Raw genomic sequence first — 15,692 nt, forward strand, 5'->3', positions numbered from 1 at the left:
TGCTTCCATCAGCATTCAAATCCTAGTCACCTTACACCACACCCTGTCAGGCACACCAGTGGGTGGTCTAGCTGGAATAGGGCCACCCGCCTAGGGGTCAGGCAGACTGGTGGGAGGGACTTAGTCAGTTGAGTGGTAGCCCTCAGAGAGTGAGGAGCTAGAGGAGTTGCAGCTCTCTGGGAGACTTTGGCTAGGTCGCAGACAGTGGTCTGGGACCAGAGGAGTCGGAGACCCGGTTGCAGGGTATTGGAGAAAGGAGCCAGACAGTAGTTTTGGAGAATGGTCGGCACCGGAATATCTAGTAACCGAACTGGTACCAAGCACAGCGGGGTACTGGACCCTAGATCAGGGAGTAGCTTCACGCAACCTGATAATTAACCTGTGGAGGATAGTCTCTTTATGAACTTTCCCCAAGAGCTCAGAGAACGAAGGCACCAACACAATGAAGGGGATAGGGCTTTCCAACCCATGCAGCTCAAGGAAATTCCAAGTGTCTGCCATCAAGAGCACAGCTTCTCTATCAAACTATAGGGAGCGTGACCCCGAAAGCTTCAGGCCGAGTGGTCACTCAGAAACGTCTAAGCATCAGTGCATGGAGGCAGGTCAGGACCATCAGCAATACCAACGGAAACGGATTCACGGACGATCTCCCCAGAGAGGCAGCGGTACCCAGAGACTTCGTTTACTTATGTGTCACAGTCAATTTGATGGTCGCACCAACATCCACACGGCCTGAGTGAGTACGCTGCTCCCCCCCCCTGTGTTCTGCCTGCTGCGCGGTCTGCACCACTCTTCCCTGTGCATCCACCATCCAGAGTCCCGGCCGGGGCCTTCCCCTACTCGTGGAGGGAACGCCATCTGGCTGCCCCACTCCATCTCCCCCAGGTGCTCCCATTGGCAGTGGCGGTACTCCCCTTACCGCGAACCATGGGTGGCGTCCTGAACACTAATCCCCTGTAAATAGCCCCTTTTCTTTTCGAGTGGCTGCGAGCCCCCGGGTCCAGAGACCCTCGAGCCACAGCAAACCCCGGATCCGAGCAGTCCGACTGCTGCAGGGGCGGTACACCTACATACAGTCTCCTATTTACAGTATGAACTCATATACAACCCCTCTATATACTGTACGGTATGATCACCCCTATACAGAACATGAGCCCACACACAACTCCCTATATACAGCATGCGCTCACACTCAGCCCCATTATATACAGTATGAGCACACACACAAAACCCTATTTACAGTATGAGCCCACACACAGCCCCCTTATATAAAGAATTAGCCCACACACAGCCCATATATACAGTATGATCACCTCTATATACAGTATGAGCCCACACACAGCTCCCTTTATACAGTATGAACCCACACATTGCCCTCTTTATACAGTATGAGCCCACACATAGCCTCCTATATAAAGTATGAGCCCCCGCATAACCTCTTATAGATAGTATTAGCCCCACATAGTCCCCTATGCACAGTATTAGCCCCCATACAGTCCCGATATACATTACGCTAACCACATACCATAGTTCCCTATAAACAATATTAGCCCCCACTTAGCCTCCTATATACCAGCACAAGTAGAAAAAAACCCACAAAATTAAAACATATACTCACCTTGCTCCCGTTCCTGAGTGGAGTCCTCTTGCTCATTCAAATCTAGAGCGATTGATAACATGGTTTCCGGCCTGTCAGGCGTGGTGCATGGAATTGACGCCATTTTTTTTTGCTGCTGAGGACAAGTTATTGGCAGGCCCTCTCTACATTCTGCTCAGGGACCACTGAGGACCCCAGGCCCACCAAAGCATTGTCCAGTATACCGCCAGGCCAGTCCATCCCTGATTGCCACTGCACTGGTGACTGGAGATCTGGAAATATAACATAGCCTTTGGAAAATCAACTTACAGGGAATCTGCCAGCAGTTTTTTTCTACCTCATCTGAGAGCAGCATGATGAAGGAAAAGAAACACTTAATCCAACAATCTATCACTTAGATTACTGGATGCAGACGTTGAGTCACAATCAGAGTTTTTAGATTCAGCCATGCAGTAGAGCTCAGAAAGTTAACCCACCTACACCAGGCTCTCTATGTACAAAGTCTATAGACAGAGAGGTGCTAATCAAAGGGGGAGGGGGCATAGCTGTACTAGTATTTTCAAGGGAATGATTATCCCATGTGATAAAACCTTCAATATATTGAAACAACAGCACAGCAGGGTAATAAATGACACATTGTTGAACTCTGTGTGCCATCCTTTATCTGCTGTTGTCATCAGGTTACATAGCAAAAACTTGCTGACAGATTCCCTTTAACAAAATCTGTTCTCCAAAAGTCAAATAGCGCTCCTTACTTTCCGAGCTCTGCCAAGTGCCAAAACAAGTAGTTTATACCACATACTATATGTGTTACTTCAATTCTCGAGACAAATAGCAAAACAAATTGTGGCATTTTTTTAGCCACATTTTGCCATTAGCCTATGGAAATAATATATATTTTTCACTTTCACAATTAAATTGTAATAAATTCTATAAAAGAATGTTGCAATCACAGTAATTACTACACCCATAGAGTCAGTCTGGGTCAGTACACCTGCTGTACCTCTCTCCCCCTCTTTGCTAACAAAGCTGAAAAGTTGTTTTAATGAACATGTGTATACAGAATTATTTTTTTTTAACTTGTATTGGCTTTTCCATACACTGGGACATTGTAGCACAGCACCACTGTCTTTACAGGGGATCTAGTCCAATAGGCAGCTTTTTCTCACTTTGCTCCCCTTGATTGACGTGTTTCACCCTGTGTGTGTAGAGGGAGAGATTTGTCAGTCAAGGGGAGCAAAGTGAGGAAAGTCCCCATGACCTGCCTTGGACTAGTCATCTGAGACGTATAGTCACTGGATGGCTTCGCAAAATATATTTTCTTTGAAATGCAGCAAATTATTAGAGAGAGGGGAGCCAGCACGATCTGAAAATGGGATGCATCATATAAAAAGTGCAAATTCACAGATTTATTCCAACTGTACTGTAATATAAATGAGATTTTTAGCAAATAATTGATCAATTCTTTGAGCCACCCCTGCCAACGTCACGGCAAATCTCAATAGGGGGGTCCTACTCTATATTCTGTATTTCATGTGCCATGCGGCCTCCTAGATAAAGTTAAAAGCAGAACCATAATGGAGCACACATACCTGTAACCTGTATATATAACCGCTTCTATGTTGCAAAAGAGGCAATTGTGGATAGTGGCCAGCCCAGGTCCCAGCATGTGGAGCAAGCTCTACACATACCAGGACTATATCAGAACTGACCCTCCCAGTGCCAGAGAGCAACCATTGATAAAGGCGGACCAGATCCAAGTATGGTGCTTAATTAGCAATGCCTGTGGAAAGGGTGAGGCAACTGAATGTGTACAGCTACCAACAGGAGGAATATATTGCAAACCAAGATCAGGCGTGCATAGCATGGTGGTGACCAGCCACCAGACATTTGTAGCATAACTACAACCAGACAGAGAGAGAGGGGAGCCAGCACGATCTGAAAATGGCATGCATCATATAAAAAGTGCAAATTCACAGATTTATTCCAACTGTACTGTAATATAAATGAGATTTTTAGCAAATAATTGATCAATTCTTTGAGCTACCCCTGCCAACGTCACAGCAAATCTCAATAGGGGGGTCCTACTCTATATTCTGTATTTCATGTGCCATGCGGCCTCCTAGATAAAGTTAAAAGCAGAACCATAATGGAGCACACATACCTGTAACCTGTATATATAACCGCTTCTATGTTGCAAAAGAGGCAATTGTGGATAGAGGCCAGCCCAGGTCCCAGCATGTGGAGCAAGCTCTACACATACCAGGACTATATCAGAACTGACCCTCACAGTGCCAGAGAGCAACCATTGATAAAGGCGGACCAGATCCAAGTATGGTGCTTAATTAGCAATTCCTGTGGAAAGGGTGAGGCAACTGAATGTGTACAGCTACCAACAGGAGGAATATATTGCAAACCAAGATCAGGCCTGCATAGCATGGTGGTGACCAGCCACCAGACATTTGTAGCATAACTACAACCAAACAGAGAGAGAGGGGAGCCAGCACGATCTGAAAATGGCATGCATCATATAAAAAGTGCAAATTCACAGATTTATTCCAACTGTACTGTAATATAAATGAGATTTTTAGCAAATAATTGATCAATTCTTTGAGCCACCCCTGCCAACGTCACGGCAAATCTCAATAGGGGGGTCCTACTCTATATTCTGTATTTCATGTGCCATGCGGCCTCCTAGATAAAGTTAAAAGCAGAACCATAATGGAGCACACATACCTGTAACCTGTATATATAACCGCTTCTATGTTGCAAAAGAGGCAATTGTGGATAGAGGCCAGCCCAGGTCCCAGCATGTGGAGCAAGCTCTACACATACCAGGACTATATCAGAACTGACCCTCCCAGTGCCAGACAGCAACCATTGATAAAGGCGGACCAGATCCAAGTATGGTGCTTAATTAGCAATGCCTGTGGAAAGGGTGAGGCAATTGAATGTGTACAGCTACCAACAGGAGGAATATATTGCAAACCAAGATCAGGCGTGCATAGCATGGTGGTGACCAGCCACCAGACATTTGTAGCATAACTACAACCAAACAGAGAGAGAGGGGAGCCAGCACGATCTGAAAATGGCATGCATCATATAAAAAGTGCAAATTCACAGATTTATTCCAACTGTACTGTAATATAAATGAGATTTTTAGCAAATAATTGATCAATTCTTTGAGCCACCCCTGCCAACGTCACGGCAAATCTCAATAGGGGGGTCCTACTCTATATTCTGTATTTCATGTGCCATGCGGCCTCCTAGATAAAGTTAAAAGCAGAACCATAATGGAGCACACATACCTGTAACCTGTATATATAACCGCTTCTATGTTGCAAAAGAGGCAATTGTGGATAGAGGACAGCCCAGGTCCCAGCATGTGGAGCAAGCTCTACACATACCAGGACTATATCAGAACTGACCCTCCCAGTGCCAGAGAGCAACCATTGATAAAGGCGGACCAGATCCAAGTATGGTGCTTAATTAGCAATGCCTGTGGAGACGGTGAGGCAACTGAATGTGTACAGCTACCAACAGGAGGAATATATTGCAAACCAAGATCAGGCGTGCATAGCATGGTGGTGACCAGCCACCAGACATTTGTAGCATAACTACAACCAAACAGAGAGAGAGGGGAGCCAGCACGATCTGAAAATGGCATGCATCATATAAAAAGTGCAAATTCACAGATTTATTCCAACTGTACTGTAATATAAATGAGATTTTTAGCAAATAATTGATCAATTCTTTGAGCCACCCCTGCCAACGTCACGGCAAATCTCAATAGGGGGGTCCTACTCTATATTCTGTATTTCATGTGCCATGTGGCCTCCTAGATAAAGTTAAAAGCAGAACCATAATGGAGCACACATACCTGTAACCTGTATATATAACCGCTTCTATGTTGCAAAAGAGGCAATTGTGGATAGAGGCCAGCCCAGGTCCCAGCATGTGGAGCAAGCTCTACACATACCAGGACTATATCAGAACTGACCCTCCCAGTGCCAGACAGCAACCATTGATAAAGGCGGACCAGATCCAAGTATGGTGCTTAATTAGCAATGCCTGTGGAAAGGGTGAGGCAACTGAATGTGTACAGCTACCAACAGGAGGAATATATTGCAAACCAAGATCAGGCGTACATAGCATGGTGGTGACCAGCCACCAGACATTTGTAGCATAACTACAACCAAACAGAGAGAGAGGGGAGCCAGCACGATCTGAAAATGGCATGCATCATATAAAAAGTGCAAATTCACAGATTTATTCCAACTGTACTGTAATATAAATGAGATTTTTAGCAAATAATTGATCAATTCTTTGAGCCACCCCTGCCAACGTCATGGCAAATCTCAATAGGGGGGTCCTACTCTATATTCTGTATTTCATGTGCCATGCGGCCTCCTAGATAAAGTTAAAAGCAGAACCATAATGGAGCACACGTACCTGTAACCTGTATATATAACCGCTTCTATGTTGCAAAAGAGGCAATTGTGGATAGAGGCCAGCCCAGGTCCCAGCATGTGGAGCAAGCTCTACACATACCAGGACTATATCAGAACTGACCCTCCCAGTGCCAGACAGCAACCATTGATAAAGGCGGACCAGATCCAAGTATGGTGCTTAATTAGCAATGCCTGTGGAAAGGGTGAGGCAACTGAATGTGTACAGCTACCAACAGGAGGAATATATTGCAAACCAAGATCAGGCGTGCATAGCATGGTGGTGACCAGCCACCAGACATTTGTAGCATAACTACAACCAAACAGAGGGAGAGGGGAGCCAGCACGATGTGAAAATGGCATGCATCATATAAAAAGTGCAAATTCACAGATTTATTCCAACTGTACTGTACTCTCTCCCCCTCTTTGCTAACAAAGCTGAAAAGTTGTTTTAATGAACATGTGTATACAGAATTATTTTTTTTTAACTTGTATTGGCTTTTCCATACACTGGGACATTGTAGCACAGCACCACTGTCTTTACAGGGGATCTAGTCCAATAGGCAGCTTTTTCTCACTTTGCTCCCCTTGATTGACGTGTTTCACCCTGTGTGTGTAGAGGGAGAGATTTGTCAGTCAAGGGGAGCAAAGTGAGGAAAGTCCCCATGACCTGCCTTGGACTAGTCATCTGAGACGTATAGTCACTGGATGGCTTCGCAAAATATATTTTCTTTGAAATGCAGCAAATTATTAGAGTAAAAGATACTCAGCTGCAATATTACAGCCAGTGTCTGATTTATGGTGCCCAAGTTTTGGGCAGCATTAATCTCCTGTTAGATTCTCTTCAAAGGGCTAAATAATGTGGTGAGGGTATCCAGAGGAAACCCTGAAGATGTTGCATACTTTAAAGGAAACGCAGCACAAAGTAGTCCAGTTAATTGAACTAATTACAAAGTTTATTCTTAAAATGTCAATAGAAAGAACAAGTTTGTGGGCTCTATGGATCATTTTTCAAGTTAATAGAGATTAATGTTGTTCTCTATCAACTAAAAAAATCTCATTGTTTTAATTGAGATTTTAAATATAAACTTTATATTGATTTGAACCAACTAGACTACGGTGTTCTTCGCCTCCTTTGAAGAATCCAACATCTTCAATCGTGGTTTACCTTGAATACAAACGTCACACTAATTCATTGACCCTCCAGTACAGTTGCTATTTGTGTAAAAAAGGTATAAAGCCGGCGTCCCTGCCCTGTCCTGACTTTCCTCCTCGGCAGGGATGTCAACGTACCCACTGCTGCGGCTGCACTGCTTGCCCCCCCGCCGCCTTTTCACAGCCGCCCACATGTTGCATTTTCCTGTCTCCTGCTCCTGGAGCCTGCGCACACACCACAGGTCTCCTGGGAGCACATGTAAGGCGTGCATCTCCCTACCTTCGTAAAGGGCCAGTGCACCATTATTCGGAAGTGGCTGAGAGGCATTAACTATTTAAGGCATCCTCTCCCTATGGGAGGTGCGTGAGCAACGTGGTCTTACTGGTAGAGGCACGCTTGCTAGGTGTCAGGTCCCAATCCTTGTATACTGTGTCTATTACCTGTGTCTGCTAACTTGTACCTGTATTCTAATACATACTTGAACCTGCCAGTACCTACTGTACACCCAGTACCTATCGTACCTTTTGTATCTGCCATTACCTGCCAGAAGCTACCATACTTGCCAGTACCTGCTTGTAACACAAGGTACTGGGAAGTAACAAGCAAACAGCTAAAGGGAAGGGAAACCCTGTGTCTAGGGATGGGGGAGATGGTGACCCCTGACCAAGCGTACCACTAGACCCTGGCTTCCCTCACCACCATAGATAGGTTTCTCACCTATCCGCCTAGCCAGATACCTGACCCTGGCTGACTCTGAAGTAGACCCTAGGTAGGGTGTGGATGGGATGAACACTTTGTCAACCCCACTAAGCACTAAAGAAGAAACAGGGAGCACACACAGGGAAAAGTGAATGAACAACTTACAGTATCTCCAGATGACTGAGTGAGAGGAACTGCAACAACCACAAAGATTCTCCAGATGTATGCAAGCCACCTTCTTCTACTGAAGACTTGTTAAGGGTATAAGAGCTATCATCAGCACCGAGTAATAGGAAGTGAAGGTATATAAAGACACCAAGGGAAATGCTGATGAAAAGCAGCTGAAAAGAAAATCATGCAGAAATAATAGACTGTCAGGGAACAGTTTGCGCCCCCAAACGCTGTGACCTTCTACAGCCAGACACCACAGGACTATCTGTCACCCATGACACACCCGTGACACTGCTGTATCTGCCTGAACTAGCAGCCCAGTCTGCACCAGCTGATCAGTCAGTTCCAGTCATTCTGTCTGCATCGTTGTCCATCCCGGCATCCTCGACCCCTGTGGTCCCCAGCCACAGTGCAGAGAGATCCCCTAGAGTGACACTTGCGGCTACCTTCCAGCACAAGCCTATCCTCACCATCAGAGGCTATAGTGAAGATGGGGTAGTCACTTAGTCACGCCCCTCCAGGGTGAGCTGGACCTGTGGCACAGTGGATCCACATCCACAAGCATAACAGTGGGACCTGGACACTGGAGGCAATTAACTACAAATCATACTTACCTATATACAGCACAATAGCATTGTGCCTAATAAGCACAATCCTATAAGGTGAGCACACTACCTAACCTAAAATCTATATTGTTCATCTCTGATCTGGTGTACTAGGCTGATGTAGAACCTACACAAAACCTATATCAAGAAAGAACTCCATAACACAAATATAAAAATTTGAATTCTTTATTATAATATCAATAACATTTTTTTTTACATACTGTACAATAGAGAAGAACAATTACAGAAAAAATCCCTATACAGTAATAAATATCACAACATATAATATACAAAGATATATGCCCTAGTATACAATTACATCTCACCTAAACATACACTTTTATTAATTTAGTATAAAACATGTATAAATGATTACAAAAAAACCCTTAAATTGATTAATAGCATAGAAAAAGGCTTCACACCAAATTGGAGTGTGTTAACCACTAAACAATTTGTTCAATGGTACAGTGGGGAAAAAAAGAATTTAGTCAGCCACCAATTGTGCAAGTTCTCCCACTTAAAAAGAAGAGAGAGGCCTGTAATTGACATCATAGGTAGACCACAAATATGAGAGACAAAATGAGAAAATAAATCCAGAACATCGCCTTGTCCGATTGGCAACATTTTTTGGAAATCATGGTGGAAAATGAGTATTTAGTCACCTAAAAACATGAAAGATTTCTGTCTCTCACAGACCTGTAAATTATTCTTTGAGAAGCTCCTCTGTCCTCCACTCATTACCCGTAGTAATGTCACCTGTTTGAACTTATCAGTATAAAAGACACCTGTCCACAACCTCAAATAGTCACACTCCAAACTCCACTATGGTGAAGACCAAAGAACTGTCAAAGGACACCAGGAACAAAATTGTAGCCCTGCACCAGGCAAGCAGCTTGGTGTGATGAAATCAACTGTGGGAGCAATAATAAGAAAATGGAAGACATACAAGACCACTGATAATCTCTCTCGATCTGGGGCTCCACGCAAGATCTCAACCCATGGGGTCAAAATGATCAAAAGAACAGTGAGCAAAAATCCCAGAACCACATGGAGGGACCTAGTGAATGACCTGCATAGAGCTGGGACCACTGTAACAAAGGCTACCATCAGTAACACACTACGCCGCCAGGGACTCACATCCCGCAGTGCCACACGTGTTCCCCTGCTTAAGCCAGTACATGTCCAGTCCCATCTAAAGTTTGCTAGAGAGCATTTGGATTATCCAGAAGAGTATTGGGAGAATGTCATCTGGTCTGATGAAACCAAAGTAGAACTGTTTGGTAGAAACAGAACTCGTCGTGTATGGAGGAGACAGAATGCTGAGTTACATCCAAAGAACACCATACCTACTGTGAAGCATGGGGGTGGCAACATAATGCTTTGGGGCTGTATCTCTGCAAAGGGACCAGGAAGACTGATCCATGTACATGAAAGAATGAATGGGGACATGTATTGTGAGATTTTGAGTGCAAACCTCCTTCCATCAGTAAGGGCATTGAAGATGAAACACGGTTGGGTCTTTCAACATGATAATAATCCCAAGCACACCGCCAGGTCAAAGAAGGAGTGGCTTTGTAAGAAGCATATGAAGGTCGTGGAGTGGCCTAGCCAGTCTCCAGATCTCAACCCCATAGAGAACATTTGGAGGGAGTTGAAAGTCCGTGTTGCCCAGCGACAGGCCCAAAACATCACTACTCTAGTGGAGATCTGCATGGAGGAATGGGCCAACATACCACCAACAGTGTGTGCCAACCTTGTGAAGACTTAGGTTCCCATCACACGTAGCAATGTTCCAGCGATCCCACCAGCTATCCGACCTGGTAGGAATCGCTGGAGCGTCACTATATGGTCGCTGGTGAGCTGTCATTCAGGCAGATCTTCACAGAGATCAGAGACCAGCCACTTGTGACCCGTGTAATGACACTGTGCTTGGTAGCCAGGGTACACATTGGGTAACTATGCAAAGCGCTTTGCATAGTTACTCGATGTGTACCCTGGCTACGTGTGCAGGGAGCCGGCGTCTGGCAGCCCGTAACCGGCGTACGCTGGTAACCATGGTACATATTGGGTACCTAAGCAAAACGATTTCTATAGTTACCCGATGTGTACCATAGTTACCAGCGTACCGCCGCTTACAGGTTGCCAGACGCTGGCTTCCTGCACATTCAGATCGTTGGTCTCCAGCCGTCAAAAACGCCAATGCATGCTGCACAGCGGGAGACCAAACAATGGTCCTAATCATTTTGTAATAATCAGCGACCTCGCAGCAGGTGCCCGCTCGCTGCTGCTTGTCATACACAGCGAAATCTGGCTGTGACGTTTCAGCGATCTCGCTAGCAATCTCGCTGTGAGTGATGGGGGCTTTACAGAAAACGTTTGACCTCTGTCATTGCCAACAAATGATATATAAGAAAATATTGAGATGAACTTTTGTTATTGACCAAAAACTTATTTTCCACCATAATTTAAAAAAAAATAATAATTTGCCAAATCAGACGCGGTGATTTTCTGGATTTGTTTTCTCGTTTTGTCTCTCATAGTTATGGACTACCTATGATGTCAATTACAGACCTCTCTCATCTTTTTAGGTGGGAGAATGTGCACAATTGGTGGCTGACTAAATCCTTTTTTTTCCCACTGAATATATAGAATATAATGTAGTACTTAGTTAAATAGCAAAACAGATTGTTTACATCCTTACTAGTAGAAAAAAATATGTGGGTTATATATACCGTGAGTGGTCAGTAGGTGGCAATAGAATCAACCATTCCACAGCATGCAGCTGAAAACAATAGTAGTGCTGAATAGACCAAGAAATAAGTGTCATTATCCAAAGATCTCAAAGTACATGAGAGCATTAGTAAAGAAAGGTGCCTATCAGCTTCACTGTGTATGAAAGCTATAGTAGATGGAGAGATAAAGATAATTACCATAGGGACCCCCTTGACGCGCGTTTTGCCGCTATAGCTTCCTCAGAAGGGGCATCTGTAATTTTTCTCCTCTCTTGTATGTAAAGTTGTTTCTTATTGATATTAAAATAAAGAATTTAAATTTTTAGATTTGTGCTATGGAGTTCTTTCTTGATATAGGTTTTGTGACTTCTTGTTGAAAGAAACTCGCCTTTATGCTTTTCTTTCTGACTAATTTAGTTGAATTATTGATGTAGAACCTATTTATGTTTTCTTTTTTATTTATTCACATTTAAGTTGTTTAGTAATGATTGCAACAATCAATGAAAATTGTAGCAATGGCAACAAGTGTTGTGCATTTATTTATATGTAGTTAAAACGAGAAGTACTAAAATGCAGCATCCACATGCTTTGCAATCAGGGACTGAATTATTGCAGGTAATATATTACCCCTTATATAGTACTTTTTATTTAAAAAAGAAAACCTTTGCATGTGTTGGAATCATTTAGCCTTCTCGACATCAGTGTCCTAGTGAGATTAGGGTACAGCCAGAAGATGGTGCCATTGTCATAGTTTTCTTTTTTTTAAATATTGCCTAAAGTGCAAAATTCTTTCAAATGCATAAATTTACTTGATATAGACGTTTATGTAGCGTTGACTGTAGTTGAAGTATACTATTTTGTTCAGGGCATGCTGACTTGAATTACTCTTTAGCATGGTGCATTAGTATTTATGGTACCACCTGTCAGCTGTGACGTGTTTGTACAGTAGTATTATATATAGACTGGCACATACTGGGACATTGAGGCTCGTTCTGAGCTGGAAGCAGTGGGGGATTTTACTTCGCGCACTGTCTAAGTTCTTCCTAGTCCATGTGTGACAGCAGTGTCCTTGTCCTGTGCTCCCCGGTAGAGGCAGCTCTAGTAAACAGCTAGGAGTGTCAGTGTCAGCTTTTTGGGTTTTTTAGACTTCTGGTTTTCTCTGTTCTTAGTCTGTTGGGTTGGTCATATCTATTGACTATTATTGAAGTTGGCAGACGTATTCATAGCCTTCTCATTCATGAACGCATTGCTGATTAGTACTTTAAAGCTGTATAAGTGGGTAGTGTAGTAATCATGTTGTAGTAAATGTTGGCATTGAGTCCAATGTCCCTCTAGGCTCACTACAAATATTTTGCAGAGTCACTCGTGAATTGACACAGCAGCTTTATATACCTGAGCGTACCATTCATGTGAGGTTATGACAGACTTTGACATTGCCTCCTCACAGGTTCAATAGCAGGAGTCATGACTGTTCTCCTCTTCAACTAACATGGACAGACAAGCAAAGAAGAAATTCACTATCAGATACCAGCACAGTCTGCCATTGCTGAAGCCGTTCCGCAATGCACAAAGGTACAGTAAATGTGTCAGTCTGAGTTATGTGCTTATGTTGTCTCATTGCTTTATGGTGGGCGGCATTCGCTGTATTACACGGTACAGAAGTGTATACAATGTAGGGGAAAATTGCATCACAAATAGCAAAACCACCATATGAAATATTTCAAACATTTGTAAAAAAAATCTACGAAACGGGCACATGGGGTCCTGGGTTCAAATCCCACCAAGGACATCTGCAAGGAGTTTGTATGTTCTCCCCGTGTTTGCATGGGTTTCCTCCGGGTTCTCCGGTTTCGTCCCACACTAAAAACATACTGATAGGGAATTTAGATTGTTAGCTGTGGAATTAATGGTGTAATATATATATATATATATATATATATATATATATCTTGTAGACTGTGAGCCCTCATGGGCAGGGTCCTCTCTCCTCCTGTACCAGTCTGTGCCTTGTATTGCTTATGATTATTATACTTGTCTCTATTATATATATCTTGTAGACTGTGAGCCCTCGCGGGCAGGGTCTTCTCTCCTCCTGTACCGGTTTGTGCCTTGTATTGTTTATGATTATTGTGCTTGTCTCTATTATATATACCCCATTTCATATATAGAGCTCCATGGAATAAATGGTGCTATAATATATAATAATATTAATAATAAGATTAAACTAGTAAAGTGCATTTGTTCATAAAATGTTAAGATAGTATGTTATTATAAAAATATAATTAGCTGTTTAAAAGATACATAAAAGATAGGGTAATGTGTGCACTGTGCATTTTTTATGCATTTTTTGATGTTTTTTTGGTGCAGTTTTGTAACAAAAACGCATGCTTATCCTTATGCCAGCAAAGTCAGTGAGAATTCTGAAGTGCTGTGCACACGTTGCTTATTTTTTTCTTGCAGTTTTGGGTGCAGAAAATAAACTGCAGCATGTCAATTGTGTGTGTGTTGTTTTTTTTGCGTTTTGTAGCCCTTCCAGCCATTGATTTTACAAAAAAAACGCATGACAAAAAACGTTTTTCTGCCACAAGGTGCAGATTTTGGTGCAGAAAATTTCTGCACCAAAAACTCAGTGTGCGCACATACCCTTACAGAATAAATGCATCAAGTATAACATGGTTTGGTAGGGAATATAAAACATAAAAGAAAGTTACTTATGTAAAATTAATAAAATATGTTATTTGGGAAACATAAAAGTGGCCTAGGCTCCTTATTACACTTTTGCAGAGCACTACCTGTAAGATATATTTCCTATAGAGCGCATGTCTGTTGGGATATATAGTGCTTAGTACTAATAATTAGGGATGATCGAATACTTCAAATATTCGGCTTTGCGAATATTTTCTGAAATCGTCGCCGCTATTCGACTATTTGCGAATAATCGATGCGCAATGTAAGTCTATGGGAAACCCGAATAACAACTATTCGGAACTATTCGGGCTTCCCATAGACTTACATTGCGTATCGAATATTCGCATAGTGGCGAGTTATTCGTCGAATATTTGCGAAGCCGAATATTTGAGGTATTCGATCACCCCTACTAATAATCCCTTTTTTGTACCGGTTTTGTTTAATAACACTGATAATTGACATCATAATCATATCATAACATTGTTTTCATGACTATATCTGTCATGTAGGCTTGAAGAAGGCGAAGTTGTACTGATACATATGTAATAACTGTTAAAATATTTTGCAGCCACCCACATCCAATTGATAATGCCGGCTTGTTTTCCTTCATGACATTGAACTGGATCACTCCACTAGCGAGAAAGGTATACCGTCTTTCTAAACTTCATGTAGATGATCTTTGGGATCTGCCATCACAAGACTCATCAGAAGTAAACAGCTGGAGGTAAAAGTCCTGTGTGCTTGCGTGCCATATTTCACTTTGTCTATCATATTTGACATGGTTTATGAGACCTGTTAGAATCACTTTTGTACTTAGATAAGTTACGACTGGGCCTCCTATTATGGTGCTGGGTTTTATCCCTAAAGCATGGTATTTGTTTCCTCTGAGTTTACTTTACATGTCTATTGGGTCAATCCCCAAATTTAAGAGTGGCGTCCTGAATAAATTTTAACCGCCAATAGAAAATGGAAATGGAGCCAAGCAGTCCTATAATAAATGTATGTTCTACCTCTATGGAATGTTTTCCGTTTCCAGCAGGTCCTGTATTCTCTTGCCTGTTTTACTTTGGTGCACCAATAGAATTGTGTTCTCCTAGGAGAGCCGTATATGTTGAGCATTCTCTTCTCTCCCATACATGAAAATGGCCACCAGGATTAAGAGAATATAAGGCACATGGCCAAAACTTGCCTAAAGTCACAACAGAACTCTTAGTCATGTCAGGACCTCAGAAGTTTTAAGATTCAATCCTCTGCCTGTTTCAGTAGAAAATAATTGCCTGTGAAGGAGAGCATTTCCATGGAACATGTATAAATCCATGTACAGCCAATGTGTACAAAGCAAAGAAAATATGATAGACCCCCCTCCTCAAGTGTCAATAGGTTCGGCTTTGCGCCCATATAGTGGCTGTTTGTTCTGAACCAATCATGAGTCTCCTGACCAGTGGCATCATAACCAATCACATGTCTCATGACCTAAGTTAAGGGCATGTTTCTTCTTTTTAATAACTTTCCTAGTCCCAATATTGCCATATATGTGTCTAGTTCGACCACCATTCCCCGGCAACATGCCTGCTGTCTTGGGGTCATATTCGACTC

General features: G+C 42.8%; 1 protein-coding gene across 2 annotated transcripts in view; it reads left to right on the forward strand.

The window, feature by feature from the left end:
• The first annotated feature begins 12,456 nt into the window (after positions 1-12,456).
• The window catches only part of LOC142291690 (ATP-binding cassette sub-family C member 5-like), a 229,614-nt gene continuing 226,378 nt past the window's right edge, over positions 12,457-15,692 (forward strand). For both annotated transcript variants that reach the window (XM_075336404.1, XM_075336405.1), the window contains exons 1-3: positions 12,457-12,525; positions 12,856-12,980; positions 14,665-14,820. In XM_075336404.1, the coding sequence (XP_075192519.1) occupies positions 12,898-12,980; positions 14,665-14,820 (239 nt within the window). In that variant the 5' untranslated portion in view covers positions 12,457-12,525; positions 12,856-12,897. The remainder of the gene's footprint in view (positions 12,526-12,855; positions 12,981-14,664; positions 14,821-15,692) is intronic.

This window comes from Anomaloglossus baeobatrachus, chromosome 2, assembly GCF_048569485.1.
Source record: "Anomaloglossus baeobatrachus isolate aAnoBae1 chromosome 2, aAnoBae1.hap1, whole genome shotgun sequence".
Taxonomy (NCBI): domain Eukaryota; kingdom Metazoa; phylum Chordata; class Amphibia; order Anura; family Aromobatidae; genus Anomaloglossus; species Anomaloglossus baeobatrachus.